This window comes from Lampetra planeri, chromosome 30 (assembly GCF_965212315.1).
Source record: "Lampetra planeri chromosome 30, kcLamPlan1.2.h2, whole genome shotgun sequence".
NCBI lineage: Eukaryota > Metazoa > Chordata > Hyperoartia > Petromyzontiformes > Petromyzontidae > Lampetra > Lampetra planeri.
The window spans coordinates 9,548,563-9,562,960 of NC_136136.1; the positions used below are offsets into that span (position 1 = coordinate 9,548,563).

The 14,398-nt window shown below is 49.1% G+C and overlaps 1 protein-coding gene across 2 annotated transcripts in view; it reads right to left on the reverse strand.

Annotated features, from left to right (window-relative positions):
• LOC144728946 (E3 ubiquitin-protein ligase UBR2-like) overlaps nt 1-14,398 on the reverse strand; it is a 51,357-nt gene that overhangs the window by 19,666 nt on the left and 17,293 nt on the right. For both annotated transcript variants that reach the window (XM_078608717.1, XM_078608718.1), the window contains exons 18-29: nt 13,684-13,749; nt 13,043-13,165; nt 11,924-11,987; nt 11,295-11,419; nt 10,548-10,600; nt 9,049-9,151; nt 7,973-8,021; nt 6,012-6,166; nt 5,407-5,515; nt 3,978-4,087; nt 3,211-3,291; nt 777-958 (exon numbers count right to left, since the gene is read on the reverse strand). In XM_078608717.1, coding sequence (XP_078464843.1) covers nt 777-958; nt 3,211-3,291; nt 3,978-4,087; nt 5,407-5,515; nt 6,012-6,166; nt 7,973-8,021; nt 9,049-9,151; nt 10,548-10,600; nt 11,295-11,419; nt 11,924-11,987; nt 13,043-13,165; nt 13,684-13,749 — 1,220 coding nt within the window. The remainder of the gene's footprint in view (nt 1-776; nt 959-3,210; nt 3,292-3,977; nt 4,088-5,406; nt 5,516-6,011; nt 6,167-7,972; nt 8,022-9,048; nt 9,152-10,547; nt 10,601-11,294; nt 11,420-11,923; nt 11,988-13,042; nt 13,166-13,683; nt 13,750-14,398) is intronic.

The window sequence follows — 14,398 nt, forward strand, 5'->3', positions numbered from 1 at the left end:
AGACACTTGTGTTGCGCCCGAAACGTCGTGATTTTATTTGTTTTATACCTACCTGACTTTACTGAAAGAACCAAAGAGTATAAACTTACCCCATTTGTCCTTTGCGTGTCACTTTGGGGCTACTTTAAAATATTACTGAAACAGCCATGAAATGCATCATCGCTTTGTCGATTTACCCCATTGCTGGTGACCGAGATATTGCCAGCCAACTCTCGCCAAACAACACCATGAAGAGGAAGACACTTGACCACAGTGTACGAAAACACCGCACGAGCCCCGGGTGTTCATCGCCACACCGTCGCAAGGCACCCGGTGATCTCCACGTTGCCAGCGGTCACAGAAGTGCCACAACAAAAACTCAACAGGCTCTGGTCATATTAGCCTCATAGACTGCCTGATCTCATCAAGGAGCATAAACCATCACGCGAACTCCGGTCATCCTCGCAGCGGCTTTTGACTGGCCATCGAACAAAGACGGTCACTGCATCGCGCGCTTTCAGGTGTGCTTCTGCGGCCATCTTGAATGCTCTCCCTTACAAAGCCACTGGAGCAATGCACTTTTAAATCGTCTAAATTGAAAACAGTTTTTTGTGTTTAGTGTGTTCTTCCCCCGTACCTCCGATTAGTACAATGCGAAAGAAGTTCAATATACATACGTACAATAACATCGCCCTAAAGAGAACAAAGTATACACCGGGTGATGTTTCAGACAAGGGCCCGTCTACGATGGCCCATCCGTGATGAAGAGCCGTCACACAAGGTGGTGCACCACCCACCTGCTGTCGGTTTCCGTGGACCCCTGCGCCGCGGCCGCCCCCCCGGCCTGCTCGAAGAGCGCGCGGTTCTCCTCCATGAAGCTGCGCTGCATCGCCGACATCTGCGCCATGATCTTCTCGCGCCGCTTGCGCGCGGCCTCCGCCTTGCGCTTGCGCTCCTGCTTGTCGCGCTCGCCCGCGTCCTGCCCGACACGCGCAACGACAAGATGAAGATACTCTGCAAACCCACTGGCTATCATCAAAGATTTGTTCATGAAGCCACCCAGATATATAAACAGACACAACTTCAACCGAGAAGATTGACAACACTGCCGTCTCCGTGTGTGGAGTGCACGCGATCACCCAGGGCGGCACGGCGCGCGAAGGGCGCCGTGCCGCCTGCACGTGCCACCGGCTTCGTCTAAACCCAACACCCCCCCCACCGAGGTTCATCACCAGGCCAACGTCGCTTGCTTTCAGTTAAAACATTTATTTCGATTATATAAACCAACAATATCATCACCGATTCGACATCTTTAATCGAACCAACCAAGCAGCTCTCTCTAAAACCCTCTGCTGCTAGACCACCCAGATTTTATGGCTTACTAAAAATCCATAAAGAAGGTACACCGCTCCATCCTATCGTCTCCACCATTCACTCACCCACTTACAAACTGGCCCGGTTTCTGTCTGAGACCTTGCTTCCATTCACTGGCAAGACCACCTCAGCTGTACTTAATTCAGCTCATTTGGTTTCTCTAATGAAAGACATTTCACTATCTCCAAGTGATTTGCTTGTTAGTTTTGATGTGGTCTCTCTTTTCACTAAAGTTCGTCTGCCTGACACCAATTCAATCATTGAAGATTTGGCCCAACAAACACTTAATGCTGAAGTACCAACCCTGGTGAGACACTGTCTTACCAACACTTACATTCTACAAACAAGATGAAGGAACCCCAATGGGTTCTCCTTTATCGCCAGTGGTAGCCAATGCTTTCATGGAAAAAATTGAGAGAGATGCCATCCAGGCATCCACCCTATGTCCTTCTTTGTGGAAGAGATACGAAGATGACACGTTCGTCATCTGGCCACATGGCCTGCTAGCACTGAACCAATTTTTTAACCACAAAAATGCCATACACCCAGCCATCAAATTCACCATGGAAGTGGAAAAGGATGGAAAGTTACCATTCTTAGATGTTTTAATCGAAAAGAGACCAGATGGCTCACTGGGACATTGTCTACAGGAAAGCCACCCACACGGATGCCTATCTAAAACCTGACTCCCACCACCATCCAGCCCAAAAGAATTCCCTCTTCAAAACCCTACACCATAGTTGCATCTCCGACCAGCACCACCTAGCCAGTGAACTGGAGCACGTACATCAAGCCCTCAAGATGAATGGATATTCGGACTGTACAATCCACAAAGCTGTCACCCCAACCGTGGGGAAAAAACATCTGAGGACCGAATCAAAACCATTACCTTGCCATACATAGCAGGGGTCACCAAAAATATTTCCAAAATCATGAACAAACACAAGATCCAGGTTCGATTCAACACAGTACATAAAATTCGTGATCTGATCCCATCTGTGAAGGATGTGATCCCTGACATGCAATACCGCGGTGTCTACGAACTAAGTTGTGTCTGCGGCAGTAGTTACATTGGGGAAACTAAGCGACATGTCTCGGACTGCGTTCGCGAACACAAGGCGGATCTGAAACACGGCAGGACCAATACCTCGGCCGTGGCTGATCATTGTTTTAAAGCTGTGGGCTCACACGATATTGATTATTCCAAGATGAAGGTACTCTGCAAACCCACTGGCTATCATCAAAGATTTGTTCATGAAGCCACCCAGATATATAAACAGACACAACTTCAACCGAGAAGATGGGTACAAATTGAGCAATCATTGGAAGGACGTGATTAACCAGGTAAAGCCTTAACTTGCTATGTTGTTTCCATCCATTCTACCGATGTTAAACGACTCTCTGAGTTTCATTACTAGGTTGGATGTCTTTGTATTGACAGGCTGGGTGTCCACTGCCCCAGCCTCTGTGGTTGGACCATCTCTAGCTCCACCCACCTACCTTGATGCACCCTTCTCAGGCCTGTATAAGACCTTGTCTCAGCAGCTTTCTCTCTCTCTCTCACCTGAAGACGATTGCTTGTGTTGCGATCGAAACGTCGTGATCTATTATTTTTTATTTACGTGATTTGACCGAAAGACCCAAGAGTATGAATCCCTGCAGTCACGAAATCTTTAAAATTATGATTTTATTTCGATTATTTGGCTCCCATAAATGTACACGTGATAAGCCACTTCTCCATAATCGAGGATTTTGGGTTAGATCGTGTGAATATAAATGTGTCGTTAAACCCGCCACCACCTGACACAGCAAGCTGATCACCAGGTCAGCCCAGAGACAAATCATTGCTATTCTCACCTCTTTGTGCGTTTGTTCATCCATGGAGGAGCCGGGGGTCTGGGAAGTTCTCTCCCGAAGCATCCGCACGGTCGCAAAGAGCTGCAAGTGAACAGGGCACACGTTCAACTGAACACACGGCACCAACGCTCGCACCAACCCTTATCCCTTAGCTCTAGAGCTAACCACAAGCAAAGCATGAACCAAGACAATAGCAACTAATCCTACCCATAGCAGTAACCATGACCGTATCACAAACCATAACACTGGCACCAACCTTAACTCTAACCATAACAAAAGCACTAACCAGCACTAATTCTAATAATAGCATTAACACATAACTAATTCTAACCCTGGAACTAACTTTATCTATATAATTAACTCTAAGCATAGCACAAATACCTTAATCATCGTAATAATGCTAATTCTAACACTTATCCTAATTTTAGCACTAACCTTATCCCTAGCCCAAAATCTTAAAAGTAATTCTAAGTTTTGGGGCGATCCAGCCAGCTGGCTGTGTTCAGATCAAAGCTCTTAACTGACAAGAGGAAGCTTGTGAGTTCAACTCCTGGTCAGCGATCGACTTTAATCCCAAAAAGCAACATTGGGATGAATAAAATGAGAAGCATTTTGTGCAAAATGCCAACAATGATCATGCCACGGAGTGACCGGCCCCCTTCACAAGAACGTGGAATTTCCACCGCTGTTGGGCGGACACAAACATTATAGAGGAAGGGAAAAATAACTATCCCATCGGCTCGCCAAGAAAAGCTATTTGAAGTCACCTTCAACGTCCACGCGATCGTGTCCTTCTCATTCTCCAGGTGGGAGGCGGCCTGGAGGGCCTGCAGCTGGGCCAGGAGGGAGTGCGCGCTGTCAGGGGGGCTCCCGGAGCCTGCTCGCACGACGCGGAACGTACGTACGTGTGTGTGGGGAACGGTAGTGTCGTTCGATTCCCGCTCACGGTCAACATCAGTGATGATTATTTGAACCGGTCCTGGGCCTCCCCTAGGTAGACTCAGCCTCAAATTAGTACTTGGTGTGGTGTGTAAACATCGCCACTGGGGAGAAAAAGGCGGCCGGACACGGTGCTGGCCACCCACCCGCTGCTCGTGTGCCGTGCCGGCCTCCATAGGCAGATTTGTGGCTACAAATGTGACTGTCCGCCTGATGATGCTCGTTGTAATTACTGGCAAAGCATCGTACTCAGATTGTAAATGTTGTGGATTTGCTCGTCAACACACCGGTGTGATGTACTAGTAACGAATTTGCATGTTCTGTTGACGTGATAAACCACATCCCTAACGTCAATCCTAAACTAATAAACTATTTTTTATTCTACCAGGTAAGGCCCACTGAGCTGCTACATAGCTCTTTTTCAGAAGTTACCTGGCTATCACAAATGATAGCTCAAAGAAGTCGCTTATCACGTGGAAATTTATAGTGGCCAAGTAGTCTAAATGCATGTTTATAAATGTGGAGGGAAAAACCAGAGGACCCGGAGAAAAATCTACACGACCACGGAGAGAGATATACGCAAACTCCAAATATACAGGCATTAAGGTCGGCATCGAACCCAAAACCTCCTGCATACCAGGCGAAGAATTTAACATCTCGCCACCGTGACGCCAAAAACACTTTGGTATGTGGCTCAACGTGCACAAACACACGGGAGACGGTGCCTGACGGTACAGAAGGCCCGCTGAGATTTGTTACATGGTGTTCCAGGATGCCGGAACGCATCCGAGAGGATGTCCGCAGTTGAGATGGAGCGATTAAATTAGCTCATGTGCAGGTGCTTGGTTCGTTGCTAAATCGCAGCACTGGACTGACCAAAGGCTGATAACTATGATAACGATGATGATAATAATTGACTGCCAGGGTCGATATAATCAGAATGAAAACTTTCCTGATCAAAGAAGCGTGCAGCAGTGCTCATCTCCTAGTAACCATTTCACATCCCTCCGGTTGGTACCCAGTTCATTCCATATGACAACTGCTGACCTGTCAGAGGTGGCACTTCAATTGCGTGATTGATGTGGCGTGGCTCGGGTGCCACGCTGCCACACACAGCTGCCTGTTTTGTCGCTCCAGTGCTGGCATTTTTAGCCAAGTGGTCGCCATGACCCGGCGCTCGTTATCGGGCTAAATCAACCGAGGAGATACCCAGGCCAGGCTCTGACGGTGGCCGTAAGGAGGAGGCGGCACACGTACGCGTTGCCTTGCGCAGGAAGCAGAAGGAGACGTCAGCCTCGTGCCCCTCGCCCGCTTGCTGCAGCTGCTTCTGCTCCTCCATTAGCGCCAGCCCCATCAGGTGCAGCGCCTACGCAAACGCACAAACAAACAAAAAGACAGGGACCCCCCCCCACCGTATAGCCTTAAGAGACTGTTGGAGCAAGTGTTTTGTTAGCGACCACCACCTATGAAGGCCGGCACGGCACACGAAGGGGTGGGTGGCCAGCACCACGCCTGACCGCCTTTGTCTCGCGAGTGCCGATGTTTAGCCACTGCACCAGGTACTCAATTGAGGCTGAGTCGACCGAGGGGAGGCCCAGGACCGGTTCAGATAATCGTCACTGGTGTTGGCCATGAGCAGGAATCGAACTCGGGTCGCCGGGTTCGTAGTACAGCGTACTAACCGCTCCACCGCCGCTCCCCACCACACACAAGCGCACACGAGGCCCCGCACGGCACGTCACGCCATGTGTCGACGATACATCGGTGATTGTGTCGGTGCACCAGCTTGGCGCTCTCCGAGCGTACCTGGCCAACACAAGCGCAGCGCTTGGCAGGCGAGCAAGTGGTGCGTGCGTGCGTACCCTCTGCAGGGCAGCTTCGGAGCACGGCTGTCCGGAGGGCTTGGCAGCCCAGTGCAACACGCACGCCAGCATGCAAACGAACGTGTCGCAGTGCAGGAGTCTCAGCAGCCCCTCAAACATGGGGCACAGTGGGGGCGGCACGGGCGGAGGCAGCGCTGTGGCACGCGTACGCGCACACAAAACAAGGACATGTATGAATGCACACACACACACAGAAAGAAAAACCGGCCCCCATCCCGTATAGCTTTAACAGATTGTTGGGGCAAGTGCTCTTCGCAAGTAACAATGAAGGTGGCCAGCATCATGCCCAGCTGCCTTTGTCTCTCCAGTCGCGATGTTTATCCATCAAACCAGATACTTCAGTCGACCTCAGGGAGGCCCACAACTCATCAATGGATACAAGCAGACACAGACATTACTATACGCATGTGTAGTGGTGATACGCGCTGGGTGTATATGTCGTGTGCCAGCGCGTATGTACGGGTGTGTGTGTGGTGACGCGCGCTGACGGGGAGGAGCAGGCGTCAGTGCGCGGGTGGGGGTAGTGCTGCTGATTGGCTGTGTGCCGGTGACGCGCCCAGAGGGAGTGATCGGGTAGCAGCGCGGTGTGATTGGTCGGGGAGTGGAAACACGCGCTGAGCGGAACCGGATCGTAGGGATAGCGCGTGGGGATTGGGTAACTGAGGAGCGGTGCCGACGTTGAGGTCCGCATCCGCTCCGTCTCCCGGGAAGAAGAGGTATATAAGGTGATGCACAGAGGAGCAGGGGGCAGAAGTGGAACCATCTAAGAATGAAGACGAAGGTGCAGAGATAGAGCCCGGAGAGGAGAGTAATGGAGAGTAGAGGAGAGTAAGGTATAAGTGTGTAGCCAGAGAGAGAGAACGGTCTACACGAGCTGAGTAATGTATAAGTGTGTAGCCAGAGAGAGAGAACGGTCTACACGAGCTGAGTAATGTATAGTGTGTAGCCAGAGAGAGAGAACGGTCTACACGAGCTGAGTGATGTATAGTGTGTAGCCAGAGAGAGAGGAAGGTCTACACGAGCCGAGTATGCATACGGTGTAGCCAGAGAGAGAGAAAGGTCTACACGAGCCGAGTATGCATACGGTGTAGCCAGAGAGAGATGCAAAGTCTACACGAGGCGAGTGGAGAGTGTAGCAGAGGCGCAGAGTCTACACGAGACGAGAGAAGAGTGTAGCCGAGGCGCGGAGTCTACACGAGGCACAGAGAGCCAGCAGCACAGAATCTAAGAGAGTCAAGAGAAGCGTAAGGCGGAGAGAAGAGGTCACGAGTTGTACCGTTGTATGGTGACCGCATTGTGAAGAAGAGAGGCCACGCGTTGTATTGTTACAAGTCAAGATTTAATAAAAGAAGTGTGTTCCCGTCAAGGAGTTTCCTGCCGTCATTTTCCAATACTTCACATGCATTCACATTAAGATAATGTGGATTCACACATGCAACAACAATGATCATCCGTATCAGAAGGTGTTGTGACCGGCACCACACCCGGCCACCTTTGTCTTATGCGCTGATGTTTACACACCCAAAACAATACAAAGATCACCCACATAGCCTTAACATACTTTTGGGGCAAGTGCTGTTCGTGAGCACCTAAGAAGGCCGGCACGGTACACGAGGGTGTGGGTGACCCAGTGGCGATGTTTACACACCGTACCAGGTACTCTTTTGAGGCTGAGTCGACCTAGAGGGGACCCAGGATTGGTTCAGATAATCGTCACTGGTGCTTGCTGTGAGTGGGAATCGAACTCGGGTTGCTGGGTTCATAGTGCTGCGCACAAACACAAGTCTAAATACCTGGTAAATATGGCATTCACACACGAGGAATTAAATTCCTTTGTTGATTCCCTTTAAACTGAGTGCACAATCGGAATACTATTGATGCGCTGGTTTGTTTGTGTGTATATTTGACCGATTTTTCCGAGCTGGTGATTCAACACTTACCGCCATCCTCTCCTTTCAGCTTCTTCAACTTCTTCTGAGCCTCCTCTGCCTAAAAATCACATTCATCATCATCATTATCGTCGACAGGTTTATATTATGGTCGAGTAGTCGGCCGTTGCTGGCAATAATATTTATGCACAAAAACTACACAGACTCGACCGTGCGCGCTAATCACGTTGGCACGGAGTGTTACGTAGACGTTCAGAGCATCAACAAGGAAGAGAAATCAAAGCATCTTCGTGGATTCTGCGCCACTTACCGACATGCGTTTTTGTCCAAGGAAGTGCTTAATCGGCGATGATAACGTTACGTTTGAAACCGCAGAATGTTCTCTCTCCCCGGGACAACCACTGCTGAACTCCCCACAAAGTGGTGCTCGTTTTATCGAGCCCGGAGAGACGATGGTCCACCCCCGAAACCAGGATATTAACTCGCACAGCCATCCCACTGGGTAACCAATTGTCAGAAGCAGAATCAGAATCTTGAGACACTGGAGTAATACGATGAGCTACCAAGAGCTTTATAGCTCATAGGATTCCTTCAGTATAAATATTCTCATTCTGATAGCGGGTCGGCTGCTTGCATCACTGGGATGCAATGAGCCAATCCCGTGACTGGCAGTTGCTCGGAGCTGTAATCCGATTCAACAGTTCAACTTCACGTCAACAGACATTCCCCAACAGAAACCAGTATCGGAACACTGATGAGTGTACCCTAGTAATGGGCCGTAATAAGGACAAAACTGGTGATTTGCATAAGGCGCAAGGCTGAGAGCGTTTGTATATGCAATGCACACCTTTGTGCCTTGTTAAATAGAGAAGCTTTTTCATGAAACATCGTAAAATATTAACTTAACATAATTTATTCCAGCTATATACATTAAAATATCTGGGTTTATTGACACACATGAGACTCGGTGAGAATTTCTTGCATGCACAAGCATGATATTCATGATGACCCGCCGATGTTTTGCCCAGTGTGCTTGGAGTTTTTTTTCAGGTCGTGACGATTCATGAAACCGCTGGAGGACGATAATCATCAACTCCGTGGCCACAGTACGACACGCGCGTTCGTACCTTGGACTGCTCCGATCGCCGGTAGTGGTAGAAGAAGGGGTTGTACTCGGCCGTGCACCCGGGCCGCAGCTCGTAAACCCCACGGCCGGTGAGGCCCGGTTTCCTGCGGACAGCGGCGCCACCACCCCCAGCACAGAGGTGGGCGGGGGGGGGGGGCGGGGGGGTGGGCGGGGGGGGGGGCGCAACGGTGGCGTAATGTTAACTCAATCGCCTGGTATGCAGGAGGTTGTGGGTTCGATCCTGACCCCGACACCTGCTGTATATTTCGATTTAAAGCTTTCGGGACTGCAGGGATTCATCTTCTTGGTTCTTTCGGTATAGTCACGTAGAAGGGTAATAATAAAATAACAAATATAAAACACCTGAGGACGGCTGCTTGTGTTGTGGCCGAAACGTCGTGAGAATTTTATTTTATGTTTTATTTTTATTATTTTATTATTTCCCTTCTACGTGACTATACCGAAAGAACCAAGACGTTGAACCTGCTGTATATTTGGAGTTTGCGTGTTCTCCCCCATGGTCACGTGGATTTTACGTCCGGGTCCTCCGGTTTTTCCCTCTACTTTTAGAATCGCCGTGCATTTCGAGTATTTGGCCGCTATCAATTTCTACATAAGCCTCTTCTTCTTGGTTCTTTCGGTAAAGTCACGTAGAAGGGAAATAATAGTATTCGTAAACCCCACGGCAAAAGATAGCTCAACGAAGAGGCTTATATTTCGATTTAAAGCTTTCGTGACTGCAGGGATTCATCTTCTTGGTTCTTTCGGTAAAGTCACGTGACTTTACGTGACTTTACCGAAAGAACCATTTCCCTTCTACGTGACTTTACCGAAAGAACCAAGAAGATGAATCCCTGCAGTCACGAAAGCTTTAAATCGAAATATAAGCCTCTTCGTTGAGCTACCTTTTGTGGCCAGGTCGCGTCTGAGAAAGAGCTTTAACAGCTCAGTGGGCCTTACCTGGTAAAATAAAGAGTGTACTAGTGTAGTGTACGCTCAGCGCCCGTGATTAACCGCTGCGCACAGCCCCCTGGCGCTGAATTTTTTCAGAGCGAATGGCTGTCTTCCGTTGCCAATTCGGAGAGATACGAACTGGTTTCATGTTGCTCTTCAAGGCATTCACTAAGTAATGATCGGCAGCAATGGTCTATCTGCTGCTGGATGAAGGGCTTCCCATGCCATGCGGCCTCACGTACCGCCACGTAAACGGAGCGATGAGCTGAGCTCGTGCCTCAGAACCATTTGCAGACGTGTCTCAGACTATTGTGTTTACGTCTCAAGAATAGATAATACCTTTGACCACGATGCTGCGTGAACGTGGAATGGCATTGCATTTATTTGACATATTATTTAGACAGAGTGCATGCTATCGTGTACGGCGATGGTCAACTCGTGGCTGTTGACCACCGTACAAGACCCGGAATCGAGTGGATGGCACGAGCCAGGGGATGGTGAGAGCAAAATTCTCAAGAGTGGATTAACGGCAGCAACCAAACCAACCTGAAGACAGCGACGTCGTCGATGATGGCCTCCATGCCAGTCTCGTCGTTTTCCTGTCGAAGAAGAAGAAGACAACGAGACATGGGACAGCGAGTCTTAGAGGCAGAGAGACGAGGAGAAAAGAGGCGTAATTATGAATGTTGAACTTCTTTCGCACCTTACGTAGCCAACCGTGATAATCGGAGGTGTGGGGGAAGGACAACAAACTAAACACAAGAAGCAGTTCTAAAGAAATTAGTTTACAATCTAGATGATTTAAAAGTGCATAGCTCCAGTGGCTTCCTGATATCGGAAGGAAGAGCATTAAAGACGGCCACAGAAGCGCACCTGAAAGCGCAAGACGCAGTGACCGTCTTTGTTTAACGTTTAGCCAAACGCCACCACTGCAAGGATGAGCGGAGTTTACGTAATGATTCATGCTCCTTGACGAGATCAGGCAAGTCTATGAGGCTAAGAGGACGTGGGGTGGAGGTGGCTTTGTGTGTTTGTGCGTGCTGGTGTGTGTGGCAGTGCGTCTGCTGCGCTGAATCTGCCAGTCGTCTCAGTCAGTCAACCCATAGCACCTGGGTCTGTCCCGTGACCTCCTACCAGAGGGCGTTCGACACATAACGTGGTCTTAAAGTGCACATAGCCTGGCATAAGCGCCGTGGTGAAGTCAACGCCACTTAGTGGTGAATGGCGGTTGTTGTTGCTGTGCTGCAGCATGTGGCGGGCGAGACGTGTCGCGTGCGTGCGTGCGACGCGTACGTTCTCGGGCAGCGCCTTGCTCAGCTCGCTGTGCGTCATGGGCTTGATGGCGAGCTGGTGCACCACCTCGTGCCGCGTCACCTGCTGCGCCGTCACGGCGCTCACGCCCGGTACAAAGCGCTCCGCTGGGATGGGGGCGCGCACGGGAGGGGGTGGTGTGGAGGCACAAACGGCCGCGAGGACTCAAAACGGATAGTACGTTTTGTGTGCCGTGAACGCCGCTAGTATAGCTGTGTTTGCGTGCGTGCCTGGGATTAAATGTGTGAATGTCAGAATTCAGTTAACCCATTGTGGGGAGCGGTGGCGCAGTAGTTAGGGCGCTGCGCAACAAACCTAACGACCCAAGTTCGATTCTCACTCACGGACAACACCACTGACGATAATCTGAACCTGTCTTGGGCCTCTCATAGATCAGCTCAGCCTCAAATGAGTACCTGGTGCAGTGTGTAAACATCGCCACTTGGGAGACAAAGGCAGTTGGGCGTGGTACTGGCCCCCCCCACCCCCTTGTCTGCCGTGGTTACCTTCATAGGTGCTCACTACCAGCACTTGCCCCTAAAATCTATTAAGGCTATGAGGGTGATCTCATAGCCGTATGTGTAAGTGTGATTCTGTGTACGTGTGCTCACCCAAGATCCATATGATGAGCTGAAGAAGTTCTTCGAGCAGGAAGCTGTTCTGCTGCAGCTGGTCCTGTAGGAAAAATCAATCTGTGTAAACACGTGGCTGTGCGGGCACGTGTAATACAATCAGTGTCTGTGCAGTCATCCGTCAGATTAAACCTTTTCCATTCCGATGACGTGCATGTACATCGTCGGTGTTTCTTCCCATCACGTGTATGTACATCATCCAAACAGAATCGGAATAAAGACTAAAATTTTTAAAAACTTTATCTGTACGCATTCCGACCTGAAGACGGACCGAAGCTCCCACAAGGCCATGCGGGAGGGAGTGTAGCAAAGTTTGGCGCCAGCTATCATAGAGTGCGGTCGTGTGGCTACAGTTCGCTGCAGTGAGGACAATGTCTTTAAAAACAACGGCGCTATGCCACGTCTCTAAATAAAATTAACGCTAACCGCTTGCACGTTTCCAGATTCAGCGGTGAACGGGGACACCCACCTTGCAACTTGCAGTTGTCTCGGACCGGGTATGGGTTAAAAAGACACCTGGTACCAGGAATCCCATTAGGCGTGTAATCAGTTTACTATTATTGTTAGCATGTAATTGTTCATTGGTCCTAAACACATATCATAGGATACAACTATAAAGGCTCCACTGTCAAATCAACTGAGAGGAGTTGTACGGCAATGAACGTGTTTTACCCAGAAAAGCACGAGTCTCAAAGCTCTTCCCAGGAAGATCCTGCATTGGGATGTTTGGCCAATTCTCTTACTGAGCATTTGGTTTTCACGTGGGAGGAAACTGGAGTAACTGGAAAAACCCCCATCCATAAGTGGGGATAGCACTCAAAGTTTCAGGCAAATTAAGATGCAAGAATCCATTGCTGGGCCTACACACCAGGTATGCTCAGGTAGTCTTCCATCACAGTGCTCAACAGCTCAACCCTACTGAGTTTTCGTTTGGTAGTAGGCAGGGACTATTTCCACACCTGGCAAATCACATCCAGTATATGGCTGTAGCTACTAGTCACGTGTCACCTCCAGGTCTACCAGTTACCTAGAAAATACTCAGTTGCAAGCGGAGCCCTGGTCGAAGAGGACCGTGCACACAGCACGAGGGCGCGTCACCTTGCTGGTGGTGTCGGCACGGTGTCCGCTGTGCCGCGTGGCTGTCTTGAAGACGTTGATGAGCTCAAAGCGGCACAGAAGGAGCAGGAGGAATTCATCCGGGTCCATCCGAGACGCGGCGATCTGAGACAGCGATGAACGTCACTCACGGATCAACCATCGTCAATGGGCACCAAACACTGCTGATCTCTGCGCCACCGTCATTCTACCACTGCTCAACCGACATTGTCATCATTATTGATTTATTAACAACGACCACTACTGATCAATGAACATCACCAATCGCTACCGAGCAATGAATACATGTTAACAACATTAAATGTTGCCACATTGCCTTTTATTGTTCACAACGTAGCCCCTGCAACAGCCGACAACAACCTTTCGTGTGCACAATGGTGACCCATCCACACACTGTCCAGGCTCAAGTCTGCTTCGCCTGCGAGATCTGACGACATTGGTCGCATTCCAGTTGACTTGGTCGAAGGTGTCTTTGTCGCAGCACGGCACACGGGCCCACAACGATGGCGACAATGACGTCGTGCGTACGTATGGACGCAAGTTGAACTTATTTTGCAATGCACATAGCCAACCACGGTAAATTGAGGTGCGGGGGAAGGACAACAAGATGAAGGGTGCTCTACCTGCAGCATGAGGACATCCTTGTCGAACATCTCCTGGCGGCACATGGCGCTGTGGTAGTGGTACATCTGGGGGCAAAGCGACCGGCCATCACAACCGGGCAATCCGACACAAACTCATCCAAGCTCACACCACATGATACTCTCGTTAGAGCAAATATCCATTCATATAAAAAAAGCATAAAATATGCATTTTGGAGCACACATATTCAAAAATAACTGAATATGGAACTACATGGTGTCTAAATTAAACCAAGACACCTGTTGAAATTAATTGAATTGGTTACCTGACCTTTGTACTTTATGTTAACAAGGTAGAACATTCATGCATATTCAGGGTTTTTACAAGGTTTTTCAAAATGCGTTTTTCTTTGGAAGTTTTTTATTAGTGATAATAATGTATAGACATGACCAAAAAGGCTAATCTAATGAGCACTTGTTGTTTATCGTTACGTTTTTAACATTAGCAATTAGTGCGGTTTCCTGTTGGGAAGTTCGTAATCGTAGCTCAACTTTACACTAAAATTTTGTATTTACATCGGATCGTCTTTTTAATAATCATCATGACCACCTGTTACAAACAGAGAGAATGACTGACAGAGATAATGCATTTAAGCTTTCAACAGTCGCGTGGAATTAACCAGCTTAAAAGATTTGGACAAAGATTAATTTTCGTGTTCAGTAATTAAAGCCGATTTATGTTTCTATCATCAGACAA